This window comes from Bombus affinis, chromosome 6 (assembly GCF_024516045.1).
Source record: "Bombus affinis isolate iyBomAffi1 chromosome 6, iyBomAffi1.2, whole genome shotgun sequence".
NCBI lineage: Eukaryota > Metazoa > Arthropoda > Insecta > Hymenoptera > Apidae > Bombus > Bombus affinis.
The window spans coordinates 11,637,752-11,665,632 of NC_066349.1; the positions used below are offsets into that span (position 1 = coordinate 11,637,752).

Genomic DNA, 27,881 nt, shown 5'->3' on the forward strand with positions numbered 1-27,881 from the left:
TCATAAATAGATGGCGGATGTTCCCGCAGCTTTATATTTTTATAAACACATATTTTATGAATTTACTGTACTCGGCATATTTATACACAGGCTTTCGTACATTACGTACATTCCACGCATTTCTGTGCATTGAAATTTCCCATAAAAAAAAATTTTTCTTTGTTCATAGAAAAGCTATCGAAAAACTGTGTTACTCATAAATAGATCGTGGATGTTTCTGCAGCTTCATATTTTTATAAACACATATTTCTATGAATTTACTGTACTCGGCATATTTATACACAGGCTTACGTACATTCCACGCATTTCTGTGCATTGAAATTTCCCATAAAAACCGCGTAAACATCAGCGATGTGCTCACGAGGTAATATTAATATGTTTAACCAATGAATTAAAAGACAAGAAAGGATTGAGAAGTTTGTATTTTTAATATTGTTAATCGATCCCTAACAGAAAGCACGTTGTTGATTATAATATAATACATCGATTCTGGGAATATATAATAAAAATGCCTAATACGATAGAAATAAAGAAAAGATTGAAAAGTTCGCGGAAGTTTGTATGACGTCGATTTAGTCTAACAAAGATCGCGTTATTGGTCATAATATAATACGCCAATTTTATAAATGCGATACATCGATAGCTAAAATAATAAAAACAGGAAAACAGTCTAACCAAGCCAGTACATTCATTTGCTAATGAGACCCATTTATTATTTAATTACTAAATTTATCATTGGAGCGCGGATACTTAGGCGAATTGAAATTCCTTTTAAAGAAATGGAACGTAAATAGAAATTCGTTTCATTGTCCAAATATCGTAACAGCTGCTGTTATACGCATTGTGCGCGCTCTTGTGCCTTTAAATTTCGCGCAAATGCATAAAAATTCGCGGTCTATGTTATGACAATTACTCGCAGAACGTGTTGTGATACTCCGATACGTTCAACCAGCCAAGTTCCTACAAAGGAAGGATGGAGAAGTTCGCGGAACCTTAAGTGATGGCAATTGAATCGAAAAGAGGTTGCAAGCCAGTTATTATGCTTATAATATAATACATCAATTTTGTAAATATAATACAGCGACATATGTACAACAAAAGCAGAGGAACTGACTCTGCTGTTCCAGGCAGTACACGCGTTTGGTAATAGGACCCTATTAATTTTATCAGGATTAATTCCAGGGCGTGTTCCGTGGCGATTACAATCGAGCAACGCGTACCCCGAAGCGCGGATCGTAAAGATTCGGCGGAAGATGTTCCGATGGGAGTACCAAGACGAACAGCAGGATAAAAGAGGAAGAGAAAGAGAGGATAAAAGAGGAAGAGATAGAAGGCAGGGGCTGAGCGAACTCAGGCCTCTATCTGTAAGAGTAATTGGCCATCAAAAAACTGCACCTTTAATCGGACATTATCTACCCTTTCCCTCTATTTATCTTTCTCTCCTTTGTTTTCTCTTTTCTCCCTCGGCGCCGTGGCAATATTTGCCAAGCTCAACTTTTTAGTCCCTTTTAATGCGTGCTCGTGGGCTGTTCGTTCCGGTTGATTGTTTGAATAAGTAATTATTCGGGGAAACTGCTTTCCCCTGCTCTCTTTCTTTTATTCTTCCATTAAGATGCGTATCTGTTGTGGAAACTAATTTACCTGCCGATAATTGCAGCATTTATTAGCCACTTGAGATTTCTGGAAGATAAAAAGGAGTGGAGATCAGGGAGCTATCAGCAGTGAGCATTTTATCGCTTTATTCTGCTGGTCACGGGGTATATAAAATGTAATCCCTTCTAATACCGTGTGTTTTGAATAATCATGTAAATAGAACGAAGATTTAGTATTACACGTAATAGCTTCTAAACTGGAAGAAGAATTTTAAGTAGAATAGACACTTATAGTCGGACAACGACGCGTATTCCTCTGGATGTTGACTGTTGCGGATAAAATCGAAAGCTTTCCGTCAATTTGCCATCAGAATTTAAGATCTGTTTATAAAAGAAACTTTTATCTTTATTCCTCTACCGTTGATTTCTCCTGTAGTAAAGCGCAGAGAACAAATTGAGATTATACAATCTGATCCGAATCTAATCCAAACAATTTCAATCACCTGCGAACCAACAGTGTCGGTTGAGAAATAAAATACGCGGAATAAAACATACAAGAAAGAAAAACAAAATAAATATACGATATAGATACGAATATACAAAAATAAACACGATAAAACGTAATACTACCGGGTGTCGAAAGTACTAAGAAGCTGTTAAATAACCCTGATATTTAAGGCACTAGAAAGAAACTCAACAAAGCCTGCTATCTTCCAAACATACTCGACGCTAACAAACGAGACAGTTCCAAACGCAATAACATAATGGTTTCTAAAAAAACTGGTATCCTAACCGACACCGAATTAAGGCAATTCGCAGAAGGCACGATGAGCACGAGGCTAAGCGTGGTAGAAATACTATAGTCCGGAAGATGAGGAAACGCTGGTCCCCTTTGGTTGAACGAGTCGGAGGGTGGGACGTATGAATGAATTCTCTGTCAGCCTTTTATCGTCGATTCCTCAAATCTTTCTATACATAAAACTGTCCCAGCACACGCAAAGGGCGGATGAACCGTGATACACTTCGGTGCGTCTACACTGTCGGTCAAAAGTTAGGGATCACCTGTTTCGAGGTTGCAACTACCTCGTTGGTTTCGATCCACAAACAAATCGATAAAAATTGTCACTATTGATTATCAGTAAAAATATCATCGAATTGATAATCCTAACAGCGAGCATTATTCCTTTTACGTTTATAAGATAAAGAAATATTTTGTAATTCAACTTTGACTAGAAGGTCGTTGATTGACAAAAAAGTTATTGATTAAATAAACGACAAGCGCAAACAATGATTTATTCCAGAGCAAATTCCGTTTTTTAATCCATTGTCTGCATTATGTGCGTTGTTCTTTGCGTCCCAGTTCTTTCGTTGTCAGCGTATTTTATAGGTCAAGATAAGGAAAAAATGCCATATAAATATATGTCATTGAAAACGTTGTTAAAGAGTTGCAGTAAAAAAAATAAAGAACGACATACGAAATGAGCGATACCGAACGTACATTGCCGCGGTACAAAGTATGAATAGATCAGCAACATTTACATATAGTAATAATCTCAAGGTATCATAATACTTGTACGACTTCAACTTCAACGCAATAAACGAGAACTGCAAAGAATAACAAATTCAATCTTTTGCCGCTGTCACTCTTGTATTGACAGGAATGGTAATCATTTTGAAATGGAGTTGTAGCTGGATCTATAGAAGTATTGTGCATAATGCTTCGTGACTACTACTGTATGTAAATATGCCTGATCTATTCTTATCTTGTACCGTGGCACGTTACTGCTCATTTCGTATACCGCTTTTCCTTTCTTTTTTTTTTTTCTTTTTTTACTATAACTCCTTAACAATGCTACCAATGACATTTATTTATACATTTTGTATCTTGACTCGTCGTCTTATCTTGTCCCGTGGAATATAGCGACAACGTTCGACATTCTGTATAAAACTATCCAAAAAATACACGTTCCCGCTATTGAACAATTGGACGTATCATTGTTTGTTGTAATATCATTGTTTAAAATTGTACATTTCATGAATTGTGCGCGGAGCGAAATATAGATTTTAGGAAGAACCGCGTATTGTACGAAAGGAGCGTAATATAACGTGAAGATACAACGCGCTGCAATGCGATGTAACCGTTGAATAATTTCAATTTATAAAATAAATTTAATAATTGATAAAAAAATAATTTTTCTCAGGTACTAGAGAAAAGACTCGTTGCCAAGATTACGTTACGCGAGTCCTTATTTTTGAGCTACTCGATGCCTAACTTTTGAACGAAAGTGTATAGCGAGGCGGCTACCGGTAAAGAAAGGTCCGTTCTTTCTCCTGTGCGCGCGATAACGAGCTCCTACAATTTCCTCGAGGTACAAGAACACGAAAGAAGAAAGGAGGAAGAGAGTATAATTTCTGATTGTGGGCTTCATAATGGGCCTCTGGAATAATCTCCTCCTCCGTTGGTTGGTTCGTTTAGTTACGCCTTGCAGTTCGATCCTTTTTGGTCGAACGGGGTTACCCGGAACCGGAAATTGCGCTATTCAGTCTCTATTATCTCCGTCATTTAGTTTTTCTAACGTGTCGACAATCACCGTTTTATATCGAAGAACGCGTAGTTCGCTTTAATTATTGCGAATCATGTCGTTATACCAAGTTACTGGATTTGTGACGATGGGATATTTCTGATTGGGATATCATATTGATTAAATATCGCTCGTATCGAATAAAAATATTAATAAATATTGAGAAGCTGATAGTAAATTAATAAACCTCTTCGCTTAATTTATTTGCACGTTAAATTTTAATGGGAAAAACGATATTTATTCTCTGTTATGCTCTCGGTAATTTTATAGTATGTATATAGATATATATATATATATATATGTTTATGCTGCATACTTGTCATTGACATTTTGATATTATGCATCGACTTTCACGCATAATTATATATGGCAAATTATTGTATAAAGTGACTATGTATCAACTTTCACGCATAATCGTATAACGTTGCGCGTTATTTGTGAATGCGTTAAAAATACTGCCAGTTCCGGTAAAAATGCTAATGAAAATTACGTGTCATTATCCTGTTTTATGTGTCCGGTTTATAATTCCAGGAACATAAACAGATCATGATATTAATATTCATGCCACCTTGCCTTTTTATGCAGCTGCGAGGCGTTATAAAAGTTTGTAATTATAACTGCAGGCTTGGTACAATTTATTAAATCCTGTTAAATATTCAAAAGAAAAGGAAAGAAAGTGGTGAAATGCGTGATTCAAATGTTTATTAAGAACATTAAAGCGGAACACCTTGGCCGAGCATAAATGCGAAAGCTTTATCAGAAGCTCAAACTAATCGCAACTGTCTCTTGCAATTATAAGTCGAACATTATATTGAACATTATATCCAATGTTTCTTTTTCCACTTTTCCTTGGAAATTAGCGCAACAATTCCCTCTAATCGAATAACTCATTCGATGTTAATTATAAGATGATCACTCTTGCAATAAGTTATTTCTTCTCTGTCAAACAATTTATTCGAACACAATGAAACACAATTAAAATTCTTTTCATTTTTCCGTTTCATTGAAAAGAATTACAATACCAAATCATCCAAATGTAAATCGTGAATCCAATGCCAGTATCGTTCGAGTTATTTTTATTAAAATACTCGATAAGGGCAGAAGCGCTTTTTATTGTCCAATTCTGACAGTCTACGATATAATATAACAATCATAGTCAGAAACAAGGCGTCGTTCTATTCAATTATTCTAATAAATTAAATAACGACGAAGTATACCGAAAAGCGATATTCAGAAAGGGGACCCATAATTACACGTTGAAAACCGGAAGCTTCCAGCCGAATGCATACTCCCTTCCTATTCTTTAAATCGGCAAGCAAAGAATTACACGCTTCCAGAAAATTATACGCTACCTACAAGCTTATACAATCGAAGAATTATACTCCAAAATTATAGAGTGCGTCGACTGTATGGCAACCTCCGCCTAACCGGAGATAAATCACTCTTGTTAAAAGCTGCACGTGTTTTGACAAATGGAACGATTTCGGCAGAATCGATTTTAGACCTACAGCGAAAGAACAGAAGAAGAATTGTCAATTTATATCGACTGTTTTGGACCTACAGGTCGTTGAATTGTAATAGAAGTAGCGATGGGCGTAAGCATCTTAAAAAGTATGTAGGATCGAACATTGACCAGTTAGATTCGAATCGTGTACATTAGAGATATTTTAAAATTATAAAACAATTTTTACAGCATGCACATTTTTACAATTATAGAACAATAATTTAAAGCTTTAGCCTGAACGCGATTATTTCTTACGCAATTTTTGGATATTTAGTTTCTTTGAGTCTTTGAAGTTTTTAGTATTTCTAACTACAATAAAACACTACGAAACGTGGATTTATCTAATATGAAAATAACAAAAAATATTACAGGAGGAACGTTACCTGGAAGATATTTTACTGTTTATGATGTGACTTCCTGCTTGAAATTACAAAGAAAAAAAAAAAAAAAACACTTGGAAAAAAAATTGGATATGTCGTTTGTGTAATAAATTGCAAAATATTTCTCGGAACGTAAGGAAACATCAAAATGCTTTATTATCTTGACGCGTTGAATTTTTATTAATTCTTTCGTTAATAACACAATTCGCATGCAAACAACGTTGACTCGTGCAATTAATATGCATGCGCTTGTCTATATGTGAAGACGGTAGTACCACGATCAATTACAGGCTAGCAAAAGACGTCAATGTCAATCAGTTATAATACTCGTGGCAAAAGACTACGTTTGCGTCAGCGACTACTAGCCTTAGCCCTTTCATAGCTACAAAACCGTATGTGAATTAGAAATATGTTCGCTTTGATTCAACGACCTAAATGCATACATTATTGCGCTAAAAAGAACTTACATACAACTAGTGCCAACTACAATTCGCGCAATTCATGTTACTTCGTACGAAGAAACGTATGCCATCCATGCCAAAATGTATTGATGAATTACAAGAAAATGGGAATAAGGAAAGTATTGTTCGAAGATAGAATCAAATGTCAGTAGCTGAAATATACAGTTAACGATTGGAAGCTATTAACACTACCAGTAGAACTTTTACAATTTTATTTTAAAATTCCTACTTCATGTTACATCTTTTTTCCGCAATGATGTAATGACTTTCGCAACGATAACTGAAAGAATAATATACTGAATTTTATTTTGTTTTTTACGTATTCAAACTGAAAATAATTTTGTATCACGGCTACTTATACCACTCAAAATGACTGGTACTCGTCGAAGTGTAAAAGGGTCCTGCAATCTGTTTATCGAACCCCAATTAACCAGTTTCCAACTCGCCACACGTTTTTCAAATTTGTACTGCGTATCGTTCGATATGACGATACCAGTTATCAGGAAAATTGCGGATCGATCGCCAGATCGCTAGATGCTAACACTAGAAATACAACGCCAGTCAAAACGACTGGTTCTACAATTTTATAAATGTGTCAATCCTTGTTTAGGGATCATGATCCCAGATGGATTAATAATACCAAAAATGTACTACATAACATGGAATTCCTTCTGTAAAAAAGTAATAAATCAAAAAATATAAAAATATTCCATTATTACGTATTTTTGAAAAACCAGTCATTTTCACTGGTTGTGGTAGAAATAGCTTCGTGTTAAGTTCTAGTGTTAATACAAAAACGACGGATAGTTCTAGTTCTAGAAAACAACGTACAATATGTTATTGATATATGATTTACTACACTATATATTATATATATATTTAAATAATAAAATAAAAATAGTAAGATGAAATGTTAGATAATATATTAATGAATATCATACAATGATTTTTACTTTTACAGTTACATGAATAAATTACATAAATAATACATAAAACATTGCATATGTACATATATTAAGTGTAAAAGCGAATAATGAATTATTTTTCACTACAAGTTATTATTTAAAAATGTTTCAAGCATCTACATCAACATCTATCAAGAAAATAACAAATTCCACCACGGTAAAATGTTGTGCTTTTTAGCTTTTGTTTCCAATAGCCAAGGCACTGACAAAGGAGGACGTACTGTGAAATTGCTACGTGACAACGCTAGACCACACACTGATTCTACGGCGGAAGACATCACGAGGAGTCTCGTTTGAGACGTCTCGCAGCTGTCAGTTTATTCACTAGACATTACGCTTCCCCATTACTACGTACTTGTTCCGATCGATTCAACACACCTTATCCGATACATCTTTTCAATTATACAAAAATCACTTGACGATTGGATCTTGTCCAAAGACACAGCATCTTTTCACGGTGAAATCCGTCACTTGCCTGAAAGATGACAAAGTTATAGAAAGCAACGACGAATACTTTAACCTTCTGCCAGCGATATGGGTCGTTGAGTTGCAGGTGAAATTTTCATTGTCTAATTTCTCCGAAACGAAGGTGTTGGACTTTGTGATTCCCATACCTGAGAGAGCTTACACCTGCCAGCCTTTCACTACCCAAATATTATTTACTTCGTTGAATTCAATTCAGAATTTCAATTTTGAAATTTCGAAAGTAAAGTGAGCATCGTGCGCTATTCAACGACTCGTATTATCGTTCGTGTCAGTCTTCTGGTAGCTGAATTTGTTTATATATTTTATTTCTATTCATTTTATGTATCTTATCACTTCTTTGCAATTGTAATAAATTATTTATCTTTATAAATTATTGTTAATTTTTATTTCTCAAGATAATGTTGATAATTCCATGAATAAATGATCTACCCAAAAATCCCGCAAACTTAGGTCTCAGAATAATTGTACTTTCCCAAGGATTGGCAAATTTCTTCATACTTTTTCGAAAGATTATAGACGTATAAAATTGTAGAATAATTTGTTTAGATATTCGTTTATCACGAATCTTCTTACCTCCAAGCGAACTCTTATTTTTTCAGAATTTTCCGTTAAATCTTCGCTTTTATCGCAAAAAGTTGTAAACATTTGGCTGGAGCACCGCTTGCATAGCAAATTAGGAACTGTAGTACGTACCTCGGAACTTGTTCAGATTTCTCTAAAACTCAAAATAAAAAATTGCCGCTATATCTTCATTCTTTTATTTTTTTACAAACTTTGAGCTTCACCGAAAAATTATTCGCTTATACACTTAACAAATACGACATTACTCAAGAAACGATGTAATCGAACCTTCGCGGATCTCCGGAAAGTAAAAGGTCGAAAGTTATTCGACTGGAATAAATCTTTGGAAAGAAATCGTCGACCCAACAATGGATAGAGAGTCAGAGGGTGAAAAATGCGAATAAAAACGCTTAATGGGAAATGTAGCATTGTTGTCAACATGACAATGACTAAGGTGCGTTCAGGATAATTGTTGCGTGTAACAGTGTTTCCGTTGCGGGTCGAATAGGGCCCGGTGGGTCATGATTCGGATCGAATCCCGTGCATGCGAATCGCCAGCGGGTACAAGGCCCCTGCTCATTGTCATTTGCCGCCACCAGAGTGGTCCTTTTTGCTCGTATCCGTTGAAACCGGCCTTCGAGCCACTGGCTCCGGCAAAAAGCCCGACGAAATTCCGTTGCGATTGAACCATACGCGCATACAAACTCACAGACAGGCACGCACAGGCAAATAATAATGTCTAGCCGATCGAATACGTTCTGGCCAGGGATCAAAGTGATTATCGAAGCAACGAGCCAGCAAAGAGAAGAGCAAATAGCAGGCAATGACTTCGCGATCCAACGAATCGTAACCAGACCTCGACGAAATGAGGTGCACACGGTTATTGGTCGGAAGTAGACTATTTATGGCAATTCATAGCTCTGTGAATAGAAATATTGCAGAGTAAGATATTTATGCAAATTCATATTTCTATGTCGATATAAAGATGGAAAATTCTTTTAGTCGTTGCACATCTGAAAGAGTACTGTTCTTTCGGTATTTTACACGTTTTCGTATTATGCGTTCTGTTTCGCAGCTTCCCCATGAATCTTCTAGAGAAGTCGACAGCCTAGTCAGAAGTACATATTAGAATAACCGTACCTCTTGTTTATGGGGAATTTAAAGGTTTAAGAATGCGCAGAATGTATATAACACGGAAGAATCTACGAAACAGTCGTAGAACGTGGTAGATGAGGTAAGTTTCCTCTTAGATTCTATTTTTCTTGGTGTTATAGACTGGAAAATGACCGAAAGCAAGGCGAGGAATATTATCAAGCTGATAAAAGGAATAATATAAATCGCAAGCCTGAGAATAAAAGAATACGCGAACGATAAACTTTGATCGTAAACTAAGCAGAAATTGATACAATTCGAGGAGAGACGGTGGCGAAATATCGAAAGAAAATTTGGCAAAAAATATGAACGAAAGCCTTCGGACAAATATTCAAAATGAAAACTAAGAATTAAGGTGTCGAGTTGATCCCAAAGATCAGTATGATCGATATGTTTATTAGATCAGGATCGTTGTTGGTGGAATATTTTCCAATCGTTGCGTCGATAAATTTACATGGGTAATTTCAATATAAAGTATCACCTTCTGAAATTATCCTCGAAGCGAAGTGAAAACGCGATAACTAAAAAGAGAAAAAAGGAGGTCGACTCTGACTGGTCGGTTCTCGTTTCTTCATATACATTCCATGGTCATTAAGTGTGTAAAAAATAATGAAAGCGATCGTTCCTTTCCATCAACTTTAATTCTACGTAGGCTGTTCCGCAACTGCGCCCGCAATTGTTACCGTCACGCGATTCGATGTTTTGCGATCTCAGATACCAAAAGGGTATTGCCCTGGAGATTCTCAATTCGAGATGTTCAATCGCGAATTAAACGTACCGATGATTCCAGTATATAACCGTGTAACACGCACCATGCAAATTCGCGACTTCGTACTTGTATGGGTTTTATCGAGCTTCGCCTATAACGTAGTACAATTTAGGATTTACTGGATTAAAGCTTGCTATCTAGATTTAATTATGTCCACTTTGCATGCGAAAAGATTAAAGTTACACGTTCTGGTTTTATTAAAATTCTTTCGACACGATGCAATTTAATTATTAGATTATTATCATCTGAATTACATTAGATCCATTTTGTATGCAAAGAGACTAAAGTTGCGATCTCTAACTTTATTGAAATTCTCTCGGAACAATGGAATTTATTTATTAGATTATTATCATATACAGTAGATATATAAAGTATCATTGGCTGTCTTGGTTAAACCTTTTGAAACGATGAAACTTCGCTACCAATTTATTCGAAGTTCTCAATATAATTTGCCCAATATAATGGCAGTTAGTAGTTGCTGTTTCCTCGAACGATAGCAATCGTTAGTTTCAGCTGATATCCCACTTCTGAAAATTATCCTTCCACAACGGACATCAAATTCTTTAATCGTGACGTATTTAGTTAATTCCTATGGCAAGCGCTACATATTTTCGTACTGACGGCACTACCATGGTACGTTGAATGATCGCACTTAAATTTGAGCTACTTGAATTCAGTTAAATGTACAAAGTCTCAGCGGGAGATCGGTGAATAATTCTCGAGTCTATGGTGCTTAATGAATTCACGCTTTTGAACTCGATCGACGGAAAATCGCAAATCCATTCTTTAAGACTAAATTGCGCTATTATATTTGAACGATGTAAATAGTTTTGTATTTTGTATTTCAACAAATACAATTACTTTGATGAATTGAAACGACGAAGGACATTTTTTTCGTATCTTCCGGCTGGAGATTTTTCTTCCATTCTTTTCTTTCGTCCTTTATGGCGTCCAATATTCATCGCCATAATTAATAATCGTCCTCCAATGTTAGCAAATAGAAAAGAGGATATATCGACTGTCAAAGACGTTATGAATTTTCCAGACGGGGCGATATTTATTGTCTCATCCGCGTAAGTAAATCACGTTTGAAAAATAAAAGCAATGTACCGTAAAGAGCGCAATTGAAGAGATGTTTCAGCGAAGAAGTGAAAGATTTTTATGGAAGAGAAATTGATAAATTACCAGAAAGGTGGGGCATGGCCGTACATAATGACGGTCATTATACAGCAATTTAACGAGAAAGGTAAACGCATTGCGACATACACCATCATTCAAGAGTATCGGAGTGCACGCTTATTTGTCTCTTTTTCTTCTTACAGGATCTTTTTATGAAATTATAGATCAAGAGACTTTAATGATTTTATTATTAATATCATTATTGCTTTCGCAGAATATTATTAAGTTAAAAAATATAATATTTGATAAATCAACGATCATACGTCAGATCAATATAATCTATCGGTGCTGTTTAATTATTTCAAAAGTTGTTTCCCATTTATTTTTCATCTTCTAATCTCAGGTTGTTCTTTTCATTGCAAAAGTCAAAGGAAAATTCAGAGATCAATTTCGATCGGAGATCTAATTGAATTCGAATGAGATTAAAATAGAATCTAATTGAATTGAAATAAAATCTAAGCGAAGAAAAAGAAAATTCAAACGACGCGGACTTTTCTGAATGTCATTTGAATTTCATTAAGATTACTCGCACTCGAGCAAGCTAATTAACTTGTCCGATTGAAGTCGAACGAGTATTACACGAAGTTTATCGGTGGCTTTAAATGGTAGTTTCCGCACTGTCGAATAAAAGGGTCGCTGGATTTCTCGCGTAAAGAGAGAAGTATTTACCTGATCTCCTTTAGAAGTCTGGTCGAGATGTTCTCGGTGCAGACGTAGTTCTCGATATACCTGTGCTGATTTTCAGGCAGGCTACAATTAATGCTAGGCACACAAAGAGTCATGAAATGGGGTCTCAGTCGGCCGATCGTGTATTTGGCGATGTCGGTGATTAAAACAGTTGTTGCTGCTCCAAAACCGAATATGCCAATCTGAAATATCAGAAATATTACTGTGAGAATCTAATACGAATTATGAGAATTGTACAAAATTATAAGAATTGTAAAAATTGTAAAAATGTATTTTAAAATGTGCGTGAATTACTATAATATGATTATAAACAATGTTACAAAGATTTTTATTTACAGATAGCACGCGTGAAGAAACTAAAAAAGAATTCTCTGCTATAAAGCAAACACATTTTAATTTTTAATAACGTTGAAGGAAATTGAGACATTTGAGTATTCTTTAGAATTCGTTTCACAGAAATATAATTCGTTTCCATCTTTCTAATATACGAATCTAATATTCATTGTTATTCTTGAATTTTGGAATTTTAAAGACATCTGAATAAACACTTTATTGTATAAGCTCGAACTTTAAAATAGAACTGTATGCGTTTGCAGATTTCCTTCTTTCTAATATATTTGCAACAAATAACAAAGAATCTTCCAAATATTGACAGAAAAGCGAGCGTTTCGGAATTGTTCTCACGAAGGTATACATAGGAAAGAAAGGTGTTAAAAACGTGGGAAGAAAGGTTCTTCTTAAGATAGTCACGAGCTTTCCTTGGTTCCACGATGTGATTTTAGGATCCTATCTGTTTTCTATTTCATTTCTATTTCATAGTTTGAATATCTATGGAAGAAAAAAGACTTGATACACTGTGTACTATTGAATATCTATGGAGCAAAAAGGAGTTGATATACTTTATATCATAATAGAAAAATATCTTGAGAGGTGTACCTTTTCATATGCACCCCATAACCATGGTGGTATGTTGTAGCCAAATAATATCTTCGTCGAATCTGCGTCGCAATATCTCGCGTAAAGATACTCTCCGATTATCATCTGCAACAAAATTTTTCTCTATGACAAAATATCACACTTTATGGTTAAATGATGACCAAGACATATTTTTTCTCTTTCTTTGACACATTTACTACGTATGTCTCGTATAATCTGCGTTGGTACATACTTTCACGATATCTACGACGGTACGAAGTTTTAAATGGGAGATATAGATTAGAAATCACGATGGTCATTTGTACAAGGTATTTCAGTTTCTTCCGGTCAAACTGTGGCAGGATATTTTATGGACATAAATGAAAGGAAAATATCCCGCTGCTTTAAAATATTCACCATACCGATAGGAGATTGTCAGTGGTAAAAAATTCAATTTACTATCCAACCAAGTTCATTTCGATTTTGCTTCATCTTCACGAAGAAGAAGCACACAAGTAGGTTCGAACATTCATCAACTAAATTTAGAACGCAAATAAAATAAAAATCTAAACGATACTTTTACTCTGAGAACGCGTAATATTTCCAAATATAATAAAACCTCGAGGTGGCAAATCACATGTCACGAGAACATCGGTAAGTGGTAAAAAATATTAAACAAAAATCACACAAGCTACAAGACGTTTCATTAAATCATTATAACGTGATTCGCTGTAGAAACTTGGTCCATCTATACCAATAACATTCTACACAATCTCTTCCTTCCATTACCATCGAGCATCACCTAAACTATACAAGTCGCTTTCTCACTCTCTCTCTCTCTCTCTCTCTTTCTCTCTACCTCTCAACCGCAAAAGAATGATTCGTAAAATCAGCGAAAGCTTCTGAAACCTGGCGTTTCACCGAATGACGAGCATAAAACACGCCTGTCTACCTCAGCTATCGACCACATAGAAACGAAGGTTCACCTCGCCATGCCATAAATAAATGAATCGTTCGAAGATATGAAAAATCGACCGAGTCCCTTTTTCTCCCTGCGATGTCTCGCTCTTAGAAGAAAAGGACGTCGGAACAGGTAAAAACGAGGGAACCTGCCGTTGTATTTCATTCATTCGTGTCGTCATTCGGTCTTGTATCACCTGGCGACCTTTATCTGGAATCTGGCCGGTTAACCCACTTTTTGTTGGGGCCGTAACAGATCGCTGCAAGTCGGAGGAGAGATTACCAGCTTGGAAATGCTCTCAAGAATTTCGAAGTCGTCGCCTTTTCCCCACGGGTTCTTAATCGTGGATTATGCCCTCGGGACCCTCGCGCTGCTATTGATTAATCTTCGAGGGAAGAAGGAGAAGAGAACTGGTTAGGAAAACTACAGGCGAAGAAGACGAACGATAAGTCACGTCATATAGAATTCTTTTCTTTCTTTCTAATCTTATGTCATTTGACCTCCCAAAGAGACGAGTCCGCCAAAGATTTATGGAATTTTATGAAACGAGCAAGAACATATTTGCATTCGACTTTTAATATTATACTTAATGTCATATTCAGATTCTTCCGTACAATGGTAACGCGATATTAAATTCAGATGACCAACAAAAGTATACTCATCGTGTTTTCCTCTTATGATCTTCGTATTGTCCCTGCGAAACTTCATCAGACTTAAGTCTTTCGATTTAACACAAGTTTATCGAGCGAGAATATTTTACCGAGCATATTGATTAATTACCGTTTGTCAGCCGAATAATTACCATTGTCTATCGAAGAGTTATTTATCTTTTTGTCTATCGAAGAGTTGGTTATCATTTTGTCAACCAAAGAATTTTATATCCGTCAATCTATCAGTCAATTGTTAATATCGAAATCAAGTAAGATTTGAATAAATCATAACATATTGTTAATTTACTTTTGAACAACTTTAATCCTCTCCTGCACACAGCAGTTTAGCCGAAAGTGGAGCTTATTGCCAGTTGCATTAAACGTCAGTTAACGCTACCTTCTCGTCGACGACTAAATAAAACGTAACAATATATATAGATAAAATGTTTGGTTTTGACTTAACACAAGTTCCCTTCGTTTTTAACGATTTTATATTACAATATTCCGCATGTGTGCAAACGCCTTAACAGCTAAGTCCTGGAACAACGAAACGAAATGATACCAAGAAGATATAATACACTGATCCATATAGTAAATTAAGATGTAGCTTTAGAGAAGAAATAAATAAATAAATAGTGTTACAGTATTAAAATTTCTAACCGTACTGCGACATTAAAATGTACACCTGTCGCGTTCTTCTTCGTGTGAAATCAGATTAATGGCTAACGATGTCCCTAGCTCAGAGGATTGCAGAATCTCTCGACTCCTGCGTTTTTAATTGCCTTAACGTTTTACTTTCCCTTGTCATCGTTTGATTGATACGTCGGGTATTGTAAGACGAGAAGTATGCCCATGTTAAGAGTTTGATGCGAGGGAAATCGAGCGGTTCTGAAAGGATTGATCGATTCGTGGATGATTATGTATTTAGTCGCATAGTATATGGTTCCGTTGATGATACATAGTGAATGAAGTGCTGCTGATTGTATGAAGCCGTTTATTTGCCGTTTGTAACGTGGTTAATGGATATCACGGCCGGCATTGTGCGTGGGACGCAGTAAATTACGGTTTCTAGGATTTCAATTGAATAGTGCATTCCTATATAATCTTGCTTCGTCATGCCACGATAATGAGCAGTGAAAGGATCGGCAAGATGATGGATTGAAAGAATAGAAGGGAGAAAATAATGGAAAATATCAATTATTCGCCAATTCAATATATGTAGCGGGAGAGACTCGTATTATTGTGTATTAGAATACCTGCTTTGTTTTGATTTGCTAGCTTCAAAGGCAAACGAACTGCGGACAAAATATTATTTGTAATCGTCAACAGAAGTTACATTTCAACTTTTTGGGATAACACCTGATGTAAATAAACGAACGTGCTCTCTAGGACAGTCGTATAGTCGAATAGTTAGTCGAATAGCGAGCGTAGAGTTGGATAATAGCATTGGACGAGCGACGATTACGATTGACATACGCTATCTCTGTACTTGTTCTTACATAGATTTTAATATACATAGACTGTTATAATTTTATTGCTCGTCTCTTTATTAAACAAACCAACACGTTTAAATACCAACTCAGGTATATTAGAAGAGTGGAATTTTTTACGATATAAATTTAAAAAAGAAGAGGATCAAGTTTTGATCTTGATATAACTCAATTCTTCTTCTACGATATTTTTCAGGATAATACCACGTTTCCTTTTCATGCAATTTTAATGAAAAAAGTTAATTATATCTTTACGTCATTGTCGAGTATTAATGTACTATTTCACTTGGACATATTCCAGCGAAAAATAATGTTAAATATAATCGACGCTATGAAGAATACAACTACATTACTTTGATGTCCACGATTTTGATGTAACACAGATGTTCCAGTTAATTAACTTCGATTCTCGTTAAGATCGTACGTTAATTAATGCGACTCTTTTTAATGTTATATATATATACCTTTTTCAACGTTATATATATCGTATTCTTTTACCAACCAACGAGTGAATTAAAATATCAGTTTCATCGTGAAAGCAACCGACCCATCCGCCTGTCTGCCTTTCTTTGAGCTTGAGAAATAAGGGGATCAAAGCTCTGTTCCTACGAGCCTTCAGGGGTGTTACGGCGAACCCTTCTCAGATTCCTGACGAGCCAGAAACAGGTAGAAAATTCATGGCTGGATGAAACGGTTTCACGCGGACCAAGACGCAAACAAACGACTTCGGATGGAATTCTCGTGAACAGCTCGGCTTAGAAGGGGGATCCGTTGCTAACAAGGGCCTGCTTATTATTTCAAGTGCCACTATACACGTTCGCGGACAGATCGAATGGCAATTTAATCGGCGAACAAGAAAGGATTGTGTGCTTGATCGCGAAGACAATCGTGAGAAATGTTTTCCTTTCCACTGTCATTTATGATTCTCTTCTTGCTTATCGATTATTTTTCTAAAATAATACGCACTTCCCTTTCTTATCTTTTTCATCGCAAAAGTATATTTTCTACAAAAAGGAATTCTACGAATAAAACGGATCATTTTTGTATCGCGATAATAATGCAGGAAATTTCGATGTAGCAAAAGTTTCAGAATTGCGATACGACGTAACAGGAAATTAATTTACGATAAAAAGATTTTGTATATCGTAGACTACTTGAGCGCTATGCGAGTACACAATTCTCCAGATAAGCCAATGCATCGGGCAATTTTGTACCGTGAGTCGTTCAAATCGCCTAATATCCGCTATCCTACCAACGATAAAGAAGTATAGTATATTTAAAGAAACAGAAATAACAATGAAATGCTTAAAAATCCTCTCTCCTTTATTCGCTAATAAAAAGTACGGTATATTCAAAGAAATAAAAGTCACTGTGGCATCTCTAAAAATTCTGCATTTCCATTTTTACCCCGAGATACACAGCGGTATAATATATCTAAAGAAATAAAAATAATCTTGAAATCCCTAAAAAAAAAAAATTACTCGCACGTCTCCTCTGATACGTAACAACTTTCGTAAATAAAATCGTTTCGCATTTGTCTTCCAAATAATGGAGATACAATTAAGGCAATTAGAGTTATTGGTTCCATCCTGTACGCGCTTAAGTCCATAATGACAATGTATCCAGTCGTTCATCATTAATCAATACATACATATAACCTGTCATTCGCCGACAGTTTGACATGTATATACCACCACTGAGATATTTCTTTCAGCTTATCTACGATCGCGTTTGACCAACGAGACGAAACGAAAATGAACGGCCACGAGATTAACGAGTAGCCTTATGATAAGGGAAAAGGAAGCAACGTAACCAAGGAATTCAGGTGAACGACGTTATTAACACATTAAAGGACGCTGATACGGTAAATGCATAATCTATGACCAAACCGGAAAGTCACTGATGTAACAGTCTTCTTATTCTTGCTATTACAGTCAATTTATTTACGACATTAGAACGGTTCTGACAATTACAAATTGATGGCGATGACTTTCATTTTGTCGTTCGTTCGTTCAATTTAACATATCATTGAAAATAATCGCTCCAGATGTATTTATACTTTTATAACGTTTCTTTTAATCTGTTCATTGAGAAAGAATCATTGAATTAAAGGAACAGTTCAGACGATCGGTATTATTCTCAACGTTGTAAATATTTAAAATTCTCAACATTATCGTAGAGGATCCTCTAGACTCTAGACGATCAATATATATCGTCAATACGGTATTATTATTATAAAACTATATAATAATAATATTATATTATATATAAGTAATTAATGTAATATTATAAATTATTATATAATAATATATATATAATCGGTATTATTCTCAACATTGTAAATATTTAAAGTTCTTAACATTATCGTAAAGGATCCTCTAGATTCTAGAAGATCGATATATATCGTCCATACGATGTTGAGAATCTTAAATATCGACGATAATATCGATCGTCCGAACTTGTTTCAACGAATTTACATTTGCCAAATTTCTTTTTCTGATTTTTGTAAATAGATCATATCGCGCGTAGAAAGAAGTTGAGCAACGTGAATGTTCATGGAGTCAAAACGATTGAAAATATACTAGAACGTATCGACTAAGATCTATTCCCTGTGCATTATCCAACACGTCACTCGAACGTCACTACTCGTTATCCCAACCCTAAAGACCATTTATACATTCAACTAATAGAACAGGCCATGTAGCAAATGGTTGCCATTTAACGACACCAAGAATAGCTTGGATAGCTGTATGACGTGCAATCCAATTATCCGAAATTTACCGCCGAAAATGTAACTGTCTTGAAGTAGTCCCCTTGATTATCCAATTAACCAGCTTCGAGCGTGTAACAGCGCGAACACGAGAACCGGCATATAACCGTCCAAAAATACAACCTAGCCGGGCCATGCATCGTTCCATTACCGATCGTCCTATTTGTTTTTCCCGCCAGTCCCTCGGGGGTGTCTATCACCGAGAAAACGGCGAACGAAAAAGGCTTAGGGAGCACGACACCCTTTAATCTTTCTCATTACGTTATTACAGAACCCTTTTGTAGCGTGATTACCACTCGGAAAGGTTGACTGGCAGTCGACGCAACGGAATGGACGCAGGCAACGCGGTTTCAAGAATCTCTGAACGTCCTCGGGCTCCGCTGTTCCATCGACTGTTGGCCAAAAACAAGCAAAGAGAAACGAAGAAGCGTCTTACCGCGCGGTTTCAGGAATTTCCAAGCGTTCTGCAGGGGTCCTTCGATTCTGGTGTTTCATCCAGTGTGTTCTCTTAAGGCGCGTTTAAACCGAACGTGCAAAGAACATAGAATCCAGGGACCCATTGGAAAGCTAAGCTAAGCTGTGCTACGCTGCGCAAAGTATGAAACTGAAGTTCCCTTTGATACGTTGTACATATAGGGAACTGCGAATGAAATATTCGATGACAGAAATGCATGTACTCATAGAAATCTATATATAGAGTGTTTGGTCGGCCCGATTTAGGCTACGATTACAGCGTGGATAGAGTTCTTCCACGAATAGAACATCAGAAGGATCGAATACGTACACCGATAAGAATGTAATATGCATATTTGATTGGCGTGACTTAGGCTACGGTTTCAGTGGACGCGTGTTCTGACGAATGAAACGTCTGAAGACTGAGATGCTTACACTCGTAAGAGTCTATGTACCTATATACATACGAAGATATGTAATTGGTCCGATGCTTGTTGCTTGCTGGCTTGCTATGGTTACAGTGTATCTGTGTTCCGAATGAAACGTCTGAAGATCGAAATGCAAATAGAATTGATAAGAATCTATATATAATATATATATACATATTTGATTGCTCTAATTTATCCTATGATTACAGTGGATCCGTCTTCTAACAAACTGTCATTCTAATAAATGAAACACGATGATCGAACAATTGAAGAACGATATAATCGCTCTCGTACATCTAATCTATATACTTGATTATTCTGACGATATACTTACTTACACTTCTACAGTTGCTGTCGTAAGAATCTATAGATTTGCAGGAAACAATACGTCAAAACACGTACTCGCTGTGACCATGGCTTAAGAAGGTACAAAGAGGGTCGAAGAAGCGTCTTGCCACTTGCCACTTGCCACACAGTTTCAAGAATCTCTAAGCGTCCTTCTGCTCTCGTGTTCCATCGACTGTTCGACTAAAGCGAAGCATAGAGAAGCGAAGAAGAGCAAAGAGGATTGAAGTAACGCGTTGCCCGCGGTGACAGCGTTAATTCGAACATCGTGCGTACGACGAGCCGCAAAGCCAAAGTAAAATAGGCCCTGACACGTTTCAGACATAGGCTGCCTCCGGAAATTTGCAGACACGCGCATGCATCCGGAACGATATCGTGAACGACGATCGCGATATCCTTCGCTCGCGTTGGTCGCTTGAGAATACCTTCGAATTCCATGGAAACGTGAATAAGAAGAGCTTTTGTGCAGCGATGGTAGGACGTCGTAACTCGGTATCAAGATATCGACAGGACGGAGTTTGCGAGCGTTGAATAAGATCGAGGAGATATCGAGGGTTGAATAAATAAAGGATTCGATCTGTCATGCTTTCTTTGTGTGTCTGAGAGACTTGCTCGTTACCGAGGAATGCTATCGTCGGAGTAGACTTCGCTGAATTTGCCGCGGTTTTAATATAATTCTTTATAATGCGATACAAGTGAAACTTACATATGGAACGCTTTTGTAAATTTAAATTTTTGTCGATATAACTGGAGAAATGGAACCTACATGGACATTTCTCTCATCCATCAAATGTTGCACGGAGTAATACGTTTCGAATATTTTATACATTGTTGCGCGTTTAAATTTCCCCGTATATTGACAAACGCGGTTTTGACGAAATTTTATCCTGACCTGAAATTGTTATTTTCAACCTTGGCCTACCCTACATAAGGCAATCGCGACGATCTCATAACGGTATCAAAGAAATTGCAAAATGTTTCGTACGATACACGGTAACATATCCAGAGAAGATATATCTGCGACTGTTGCAACGCTTTCTATTTTTCTAACGATACCCATGAAGATCTACTTCGTTGCATATTCCAAAAATCATACCCAATTCCGCAATTCGACGCTGGCTTTGGAGAAAAAAAGAAAGATCCAAACTACTCGTCGATAATTTTCGATTCTCGTTTACAGATATCCGTATCACGCATCGCTGAAGATAACTATAATGTTGTAAGACATATCGTGCAAACATCTATAAATACCATGCAACTATCTATGGAATTCGAACGATTTTCCGCCATAATCCTATGTATAGGAGACTACGTGGAGGAAATATGAAAATATTCGACGAAGCAACGAAGAGAAGGCCCCCGGGGACACACACGCATCTGTTCAGTTTCCTTTAGTGGGTAACGACCCCTTGGTAGCCCGAGCCTGGCCCGAGTGCAGTTTCCAAGGATGCAAATAGAGGATGCAGTCTCTTCTGCCCTCGCTCGGCAAAAATACATCAGTGTGCACGTGCACCACTTCCAGATACCGTAAATCGATTCCCACGACCACCGAAACTTAACGAATGCACTTCTTTCGTCGTTGCATCCCACATGTGCCGACATCCTTATGCGGTCACACCTATATGTATACGTGTCTTCGTCTCAATCTTACACCTATATACGCGTTTTCGCTCGGCTCTTTCTACTTTCCTCCTCTAGTCGTTTCTTTCTTTTTTTTCTTTTTCTTTTTCTTTTTTGTTAACTCTTTCTCGCTTTCCAAGTATGTTTCTTTCGTGGACTGATGGCTCGTCGACAGGAGCTTGAGAAGCACATCGAAAATATCTAGCGATATATTAGATGTACGCGGAGGATCGTATCTGGCAAGGGCGAGAGCAAGAAACAGATAAAGAACAGCTGTGGCGGCGGTGTCGTCAGGAAATTAGATAAAAAGATAGGAAGCTTTTTTTTTTATTTCCTCGCGAGACTACCACTTGCCGACATCTCAACTACTTCGAGGAGCGTCACAAATCTGTGTACATCTGGAAGACGACAGGGTCTTTTTCGACATGGAGTACATTTCAGTCTTTAACCATTTCACGCTCGATATTTCACATACGCAACATTCTGCTTTCATATTGTACATTCTCCGTGAATATTTACGCGAATTTATATTTATATCGATATAAGTGGAGGAAATTAATTTCGTTTGTTTCACGTATCGTAATCGCTATACATCGAACCTTTTATATGTCTTTCGTATGCTTGCTATTATCGTTGCTGTACTATATCTTATTGAGTTGGCAACTAAGCGATTGCGGATTTTGTCATTAGGTGATATTGACAAAATTCGCAATCACTTAGTTGCCAACCAATACTATACAGTACATTTGCACGCCTTTAAGTTTCTCATAATATTCAGAGCCCATTTATCAATTTTAATTAACTAAACGATAGGCATATTTGTTCCTGGTGAAACCGGTTTCAAATTTTAGTATATTATATAAAATCTTGTCTTTTGAATAAAAAAGATAAATAGAAAAAGTATAATACAATTAAAGAGAGGAATTTTAAAGAAAGATTAGGAAATTATGAGAAGAAATACGTAACGTGCGAGTTTCATAATCATGCGTACGATTAATTTTGTTTACACGAAAGTTACGCAAACAAATGGAAGAAACATCGAAAAATACTACGATTACGAGAAAAATTATGACTGAATAACTTATCAACGGATGCCATTATCGTCGCTCATTGATAATCAAAAACAGTGAAACCTTCATTATCAAAACTCACATAATTCGAATGCTCTTATTATCTAAATATTTTATTATCAAACACTTTTTTTCCCTGATGACCTCCTAATTACTTTTTTTTCGACCAAAAAACGATTCATGCTTCGTTAACTAGAGAATTACTTTTTTTCAGTGAAATTTTTATATAATTTCATAGACCTGAAATTCTTTTAAAATGAATCGTAGGTGGTATGAGTTTTCGATTTATTAAATTTTATTTCTACGATTTCCAGATAGAGATTATGATAATAAAACGGAATTACGGTTAAAAATCAGATACCGTTGGCAAATTTTAAAGATAACGTTAAGTGGAACATCAAATATTGACCTCCGTCGATGATTCATTTTGCATGGAACACTGTTACGTAAAATATCATAACATTAGATATCATTGCTAAAAATTGCGCACAGGTGAAAAAATGTAAAAACAGAGTCATATTTTATCTCTCAATTTTTTACGATGACATAACTATATTTGAAGCTTATCTCCTTAAAATTTTATTAGCTATTCCTTAAAAAAAAAATTCGCAAGCATAATATTTCTGAATATCTTCGTAGAATTTTGATTACTCGAAAGTTTATTACGTAATGAATAAATAATTAACTGAATTGGCTTAAATTAATTACGATACACAAGCTGAGTCATTAAAGACTGTCACCTGGAATGATTCCTTACCTGTTGATCTTTTCAAAAAATATTTAATTTATCAAGTGAAATAGATGAACATTGTTTTCGTTGAACTTCGTAAATGCCAATTTTCATTACCCAAAGGAAAATAAATAACCCGGAAAATTCAAGTCTGCTATCTTTTTCGTTTTCCAATTATTATTTAAAAAAGTAGCTTGCAGTCTATTAACCGTTTACTTCAATAGTTGTGCCCCTTTATTCACTCGAATAATATGTATATTCTATTACATTCCCCCTACAATGAGTTCTTCTGTTGTCGATAAGATAAAAAACACAGTAGTGGGCAAATGAATTAATAAATGGATATTACGAAGAGGCCTTGAAAGGGGAAAGATCATCGGTATTCCATAAACAAATATCAAAATCCAATTAACTGGCATGTAAAAAAACTTTAAGTTTGGCAAACAAAAAGATATCAAATATTTGTTCCGTCTTATCCGTAAACAACGTTGCAAAAATAAATCCAAAAAGTGTATCCTTTAATGTTAAAATTAATCTGTGAAATATTTACTTCTTTTCCTATTTCTCTTATTTCAATAGCATTGAACTACAATAACCACTGCGATAATTAAAACGAATTAAGTACAAAATACAGAACTCTGATAATTTAGAATTAGAATATCACCTTTCCCCATAAAATATCACCACAATATACAATTTTCTTATTTCTCTTATTTCAATAGCATTGAACTACAATAACCACTGCAATAATTAAAACGAATTAAGTACAAAATACAGAAATCTGATAATTTAGAATTAGAATATCATCTTTCCCCATAAAATATCACCACAATATACAATTTTCTTATTTCTCTTATTTCAATAGCATTAAACTACAATAACCACTGCAATAATTAAAACGAATTAAGTACAGAATACAGAACTCTGATAATTTAGAATTAGAATATCACCTTTCCTCATAAAATATCACCACAATATACAATTTTCTTATTTCTCTTATTTCAATAGCATTAAACTACAATAACCACTGCAATAATTAAAACGAATTAAGTACAGAATACAGAACTCTGATAATTTAGAATTAGAATATCACCTTTCCCCATAAAATATCACCACAATATACAATTTTCTTATTTCTCTTATTTCAATAGCATTGAACTACAATAACCACTGCAATAATTAAAACGAATTAAATACAAAATACAGAACTCTGGTAATTTAGAATTAGAATATCACCTTTCCTCATAGAATATCACCACAATATACAATTAGTATGTATATATATATATATATAATTTGTAAATAATTTAAATAAAATATTTATCGCGTAGAAATAAAAACACCTGTCTTCCTTATAAAATTCCCTCGTTTACATTCTGATTCTTTCATACTAAAGCGCTAAAGACCGTAACAATGTTAAAATACACCATCAAAAGAATCCTAAAAAATATAAACTTGCTTTTAAAAAGCCTATTCAGTCAACATGGTAGTCAACTGTTTTCGGCATTGCTGCCGCGTCAACAGTATCATTTTCAAGATTTAAATTCATCCTGTCGGCGTTTCTCACACACTGCGTGTCCCCTTGTATGTTTAAGAAACACCTCGTACAAAATATAGCGACCATAAGAAAAACGATAGCGACATCGTCGAGGTATCGTCTGACGCTTCTTTTCGGACCAGGGAAATGAAGAATCACAGCAGGTGACTCACCGTGCATATAGGAAGTAAAAGACCAATGACGTAGAGCATCACGCTTGTTACAGTCGACGTGTGGAACGGATGATATAACGACTCGTCATTGCAGAAGAATCCCCGCTTGTACGGCTTGCCGAACAGGAAAAACATCAGCACCACACCACTCACTGCAAACAGAAAACGGACCATCAGATGTCGATCGCCGCCTGTGCCATTTTTATTCAATTTCTTTGATCGGTGATGACGCCACGTTTGTATCGTGTCATTGCTCGCGAAGGCGAATGACGCTACGTCCTGTTGGCGTCACGCGAATTGTTTTCAAATGACGTCGGAGATATTGGCGAATTTCAAGGAAAAATGTTTCAATCGCAGCTGAAGTTTACACGTATGAGCCAGTACGATAAAATTGTACGCGTAGAATGGAACTGAAGAATTTGTCTCATGATATTGAGTTGGCAACTAAGTGATTGCGGATTTTCTCATTAGACGGTATTGACAAAATCCGCAGTCACTTAGTTGCCAATCCAATAGAATCAAATTTTTCTGTCCGACGCTTAGTTTTCGAGAAAGTCGAGTTTGAAAATTTACCAAGTATACTTGGACATGACTGTACAGTAGAAAATCATCGGTAGGATGTTATTCTACGTGTGAAAATAGGTCGAAAATGTAGAATAAAATATGTTCATAAGACGCTCGGTTCCTGAGCAAAGCAAATTTGAAAATGTACCATCCGCGTGTATTGGATCGATTATTATCTAAACACGAGCAGACTCTACTTTCGTGATGATGCAACTTTAAATGGAAAAATTTTGTTCCAAATTTGTTCACTTATTTTCGCACGTAGAATAGCCTCGTAACTATTTACTCCTGTCTAGTCGATACTTAGCCGAATTCATATATATCCAACGAATACCCAAAATTCTCTCGAAAACTAAATTTGAAAGGAGAAAATTTTATTCTATATTTTTCCCTTCGTTTTTTCGTAAGAAATCACCTCGTACTCGCTTGTACATGTTAATCGACCGCGTCCTGTATATTCTATATATCTATAGCTACATTTTTGCATCTTTCGATTTATCAGAAATGCATAAAAATCTTCAGTCCATTTATTTCCTACTTCTTTCAAAGTTAAGATAAATCTAAATGAAACTCGAGACGAACTAAGGGCATAATTTTTTCTTTATTTCCCAAATTCTTTCAATGTGTGTTTGTGTATATATATCTAACATAACGTGCATATTACTTCTCACGCTACCGCGCGTAGCTATTTATATGTATGCAGTACAACATGATGTAACGCTACACGACTGCTTGGAATACGACTATGTACTCGCTCGAAAGATTGCTTAATTAATACAGTAAGCGGAAGAAATACGGTGAGATCGTTAAATCAATGATGCATCGGATTCTATGTACTCGTGTCTCAAGTTTCGCTTGAGTCAGATTAGGATTTGACGTTATGACGCACGAATTAATAGAAATCTGCGAAGATAATAATTCCCGATTTTATTATGTCAACGACAGTAGCGTTACACGCCAAATATTTTCTCGCAATGTCCTCGCACGCATAAACTTGTACACTTGTGTTGTTCAAGGCCAATCGCGTTAACTCAGCGCGAATACCGTTACGCTGTAAAATATTTCAGTTTTATTGTTGCCGGTTCATACAACACACGATACGTACATAATTTCAAACTAATGATAAAAATAATCGAGCTAATTATAAATAATTGAGAAAAAGAAGAAAGTTTCGAATTATTTCAAAGCATTGTGTAAATATGTATAAAGGCCATTTGCGAACAATTTGCTTAAGACTTCATCTAAAATGAAAGTGTCTTCTTTTTTTCAATTTTTAGATCCTCGTTATCATTAGATAGATTTTCCATAAACGTACAGAACAACAATTGACGCTTCCTTAAAGGAACGTGACCGAACTTGCTAATTCCGAGTGTCATCGTACGTGCATAAGTAGAAAGGAGATTTATGGCGCTCGTTGCGAATAGCGATACATACATCGTCCTTGACATAAACGAGACATCATCGTATTACGCGATGACTATCCGTGTAATGATAACTAAATTTGTTGCTCGTGCGCGCTGGTGCGCTAACTACGGTATTGCGCGATTCAAAATATGTGCACTCCTTCCTTGTTTGACAATCGTCTGACAGCACGTTTGACACGTGCTCCGTCTGCATTTTAATCGATGTAAAAACATGACGAAACGTTGAACTATCGATCGAAGGTTTATTATTCGATTAACGCTGACGCACGAAAAATGTCGAAACAAACAGGTGCGAAATTTATCTTTCGCTGTGGAACTATAAACAACGTGACAACGTTATAACTTGAATCGTAATCCACGTTGTAACTCGTGATTCATATTTGACATATTTGGATAGCGTTCTATCACTAGGTACACGACCGAATATTGCAAA

General features: G+C 35.9%; 1 protein-coding gene and 1 long non-coding RNA gene across 5 annotated transcripts in view; both read right to left on the reverse strand.

Annotated features, from left to right (window-relative positions):
- The window catches only part of LOC126917933 (putative phosphatidate phosphatase), a 60,544-nt gene that overhangs the window by 16,046 nt on the left and 16,617 nt on the right, over positions 1 to 27,881 (reverse strand). For all 4 annotated transcript variants that reach the window (XM_050725369.1, XM_050725371.1, XM_050725368.1 and 1 more), the window contains exons 2-4: positions 25,461 to 25,612; positions 13,255 to 13,359; positions 12,301 to 12,500 (exon numbers count right to left, since the gene is read on the reverse strand). In XM_050725369.1, the coding sequence (XP_050581326.1) occupies positions 12,301 to 12,500; positions 13,255 to 13,359; positions 25,461 to 25,612 (457 nt within the window). The remainder of the gene's footprint in view (positions 1 to 12,300; positions 12,501 to 13,254; positions 13,360 to 25,460; positions 25,613 to 27,881) is intronic.
- Positions 18,231 to 25,454, reverse strand: LOC126917936 (uncharacterized). Its single transcript, XR_007711139.1, has 2 exons — positions 24,701 to 25,454; positions 18,231 to 24,414 (listed from the first exon to the last, which is right to left on the reverse strand). It is a non-coding gene; the product is annotated as an uncharacterized LOC126917936 (long non-coding RNA).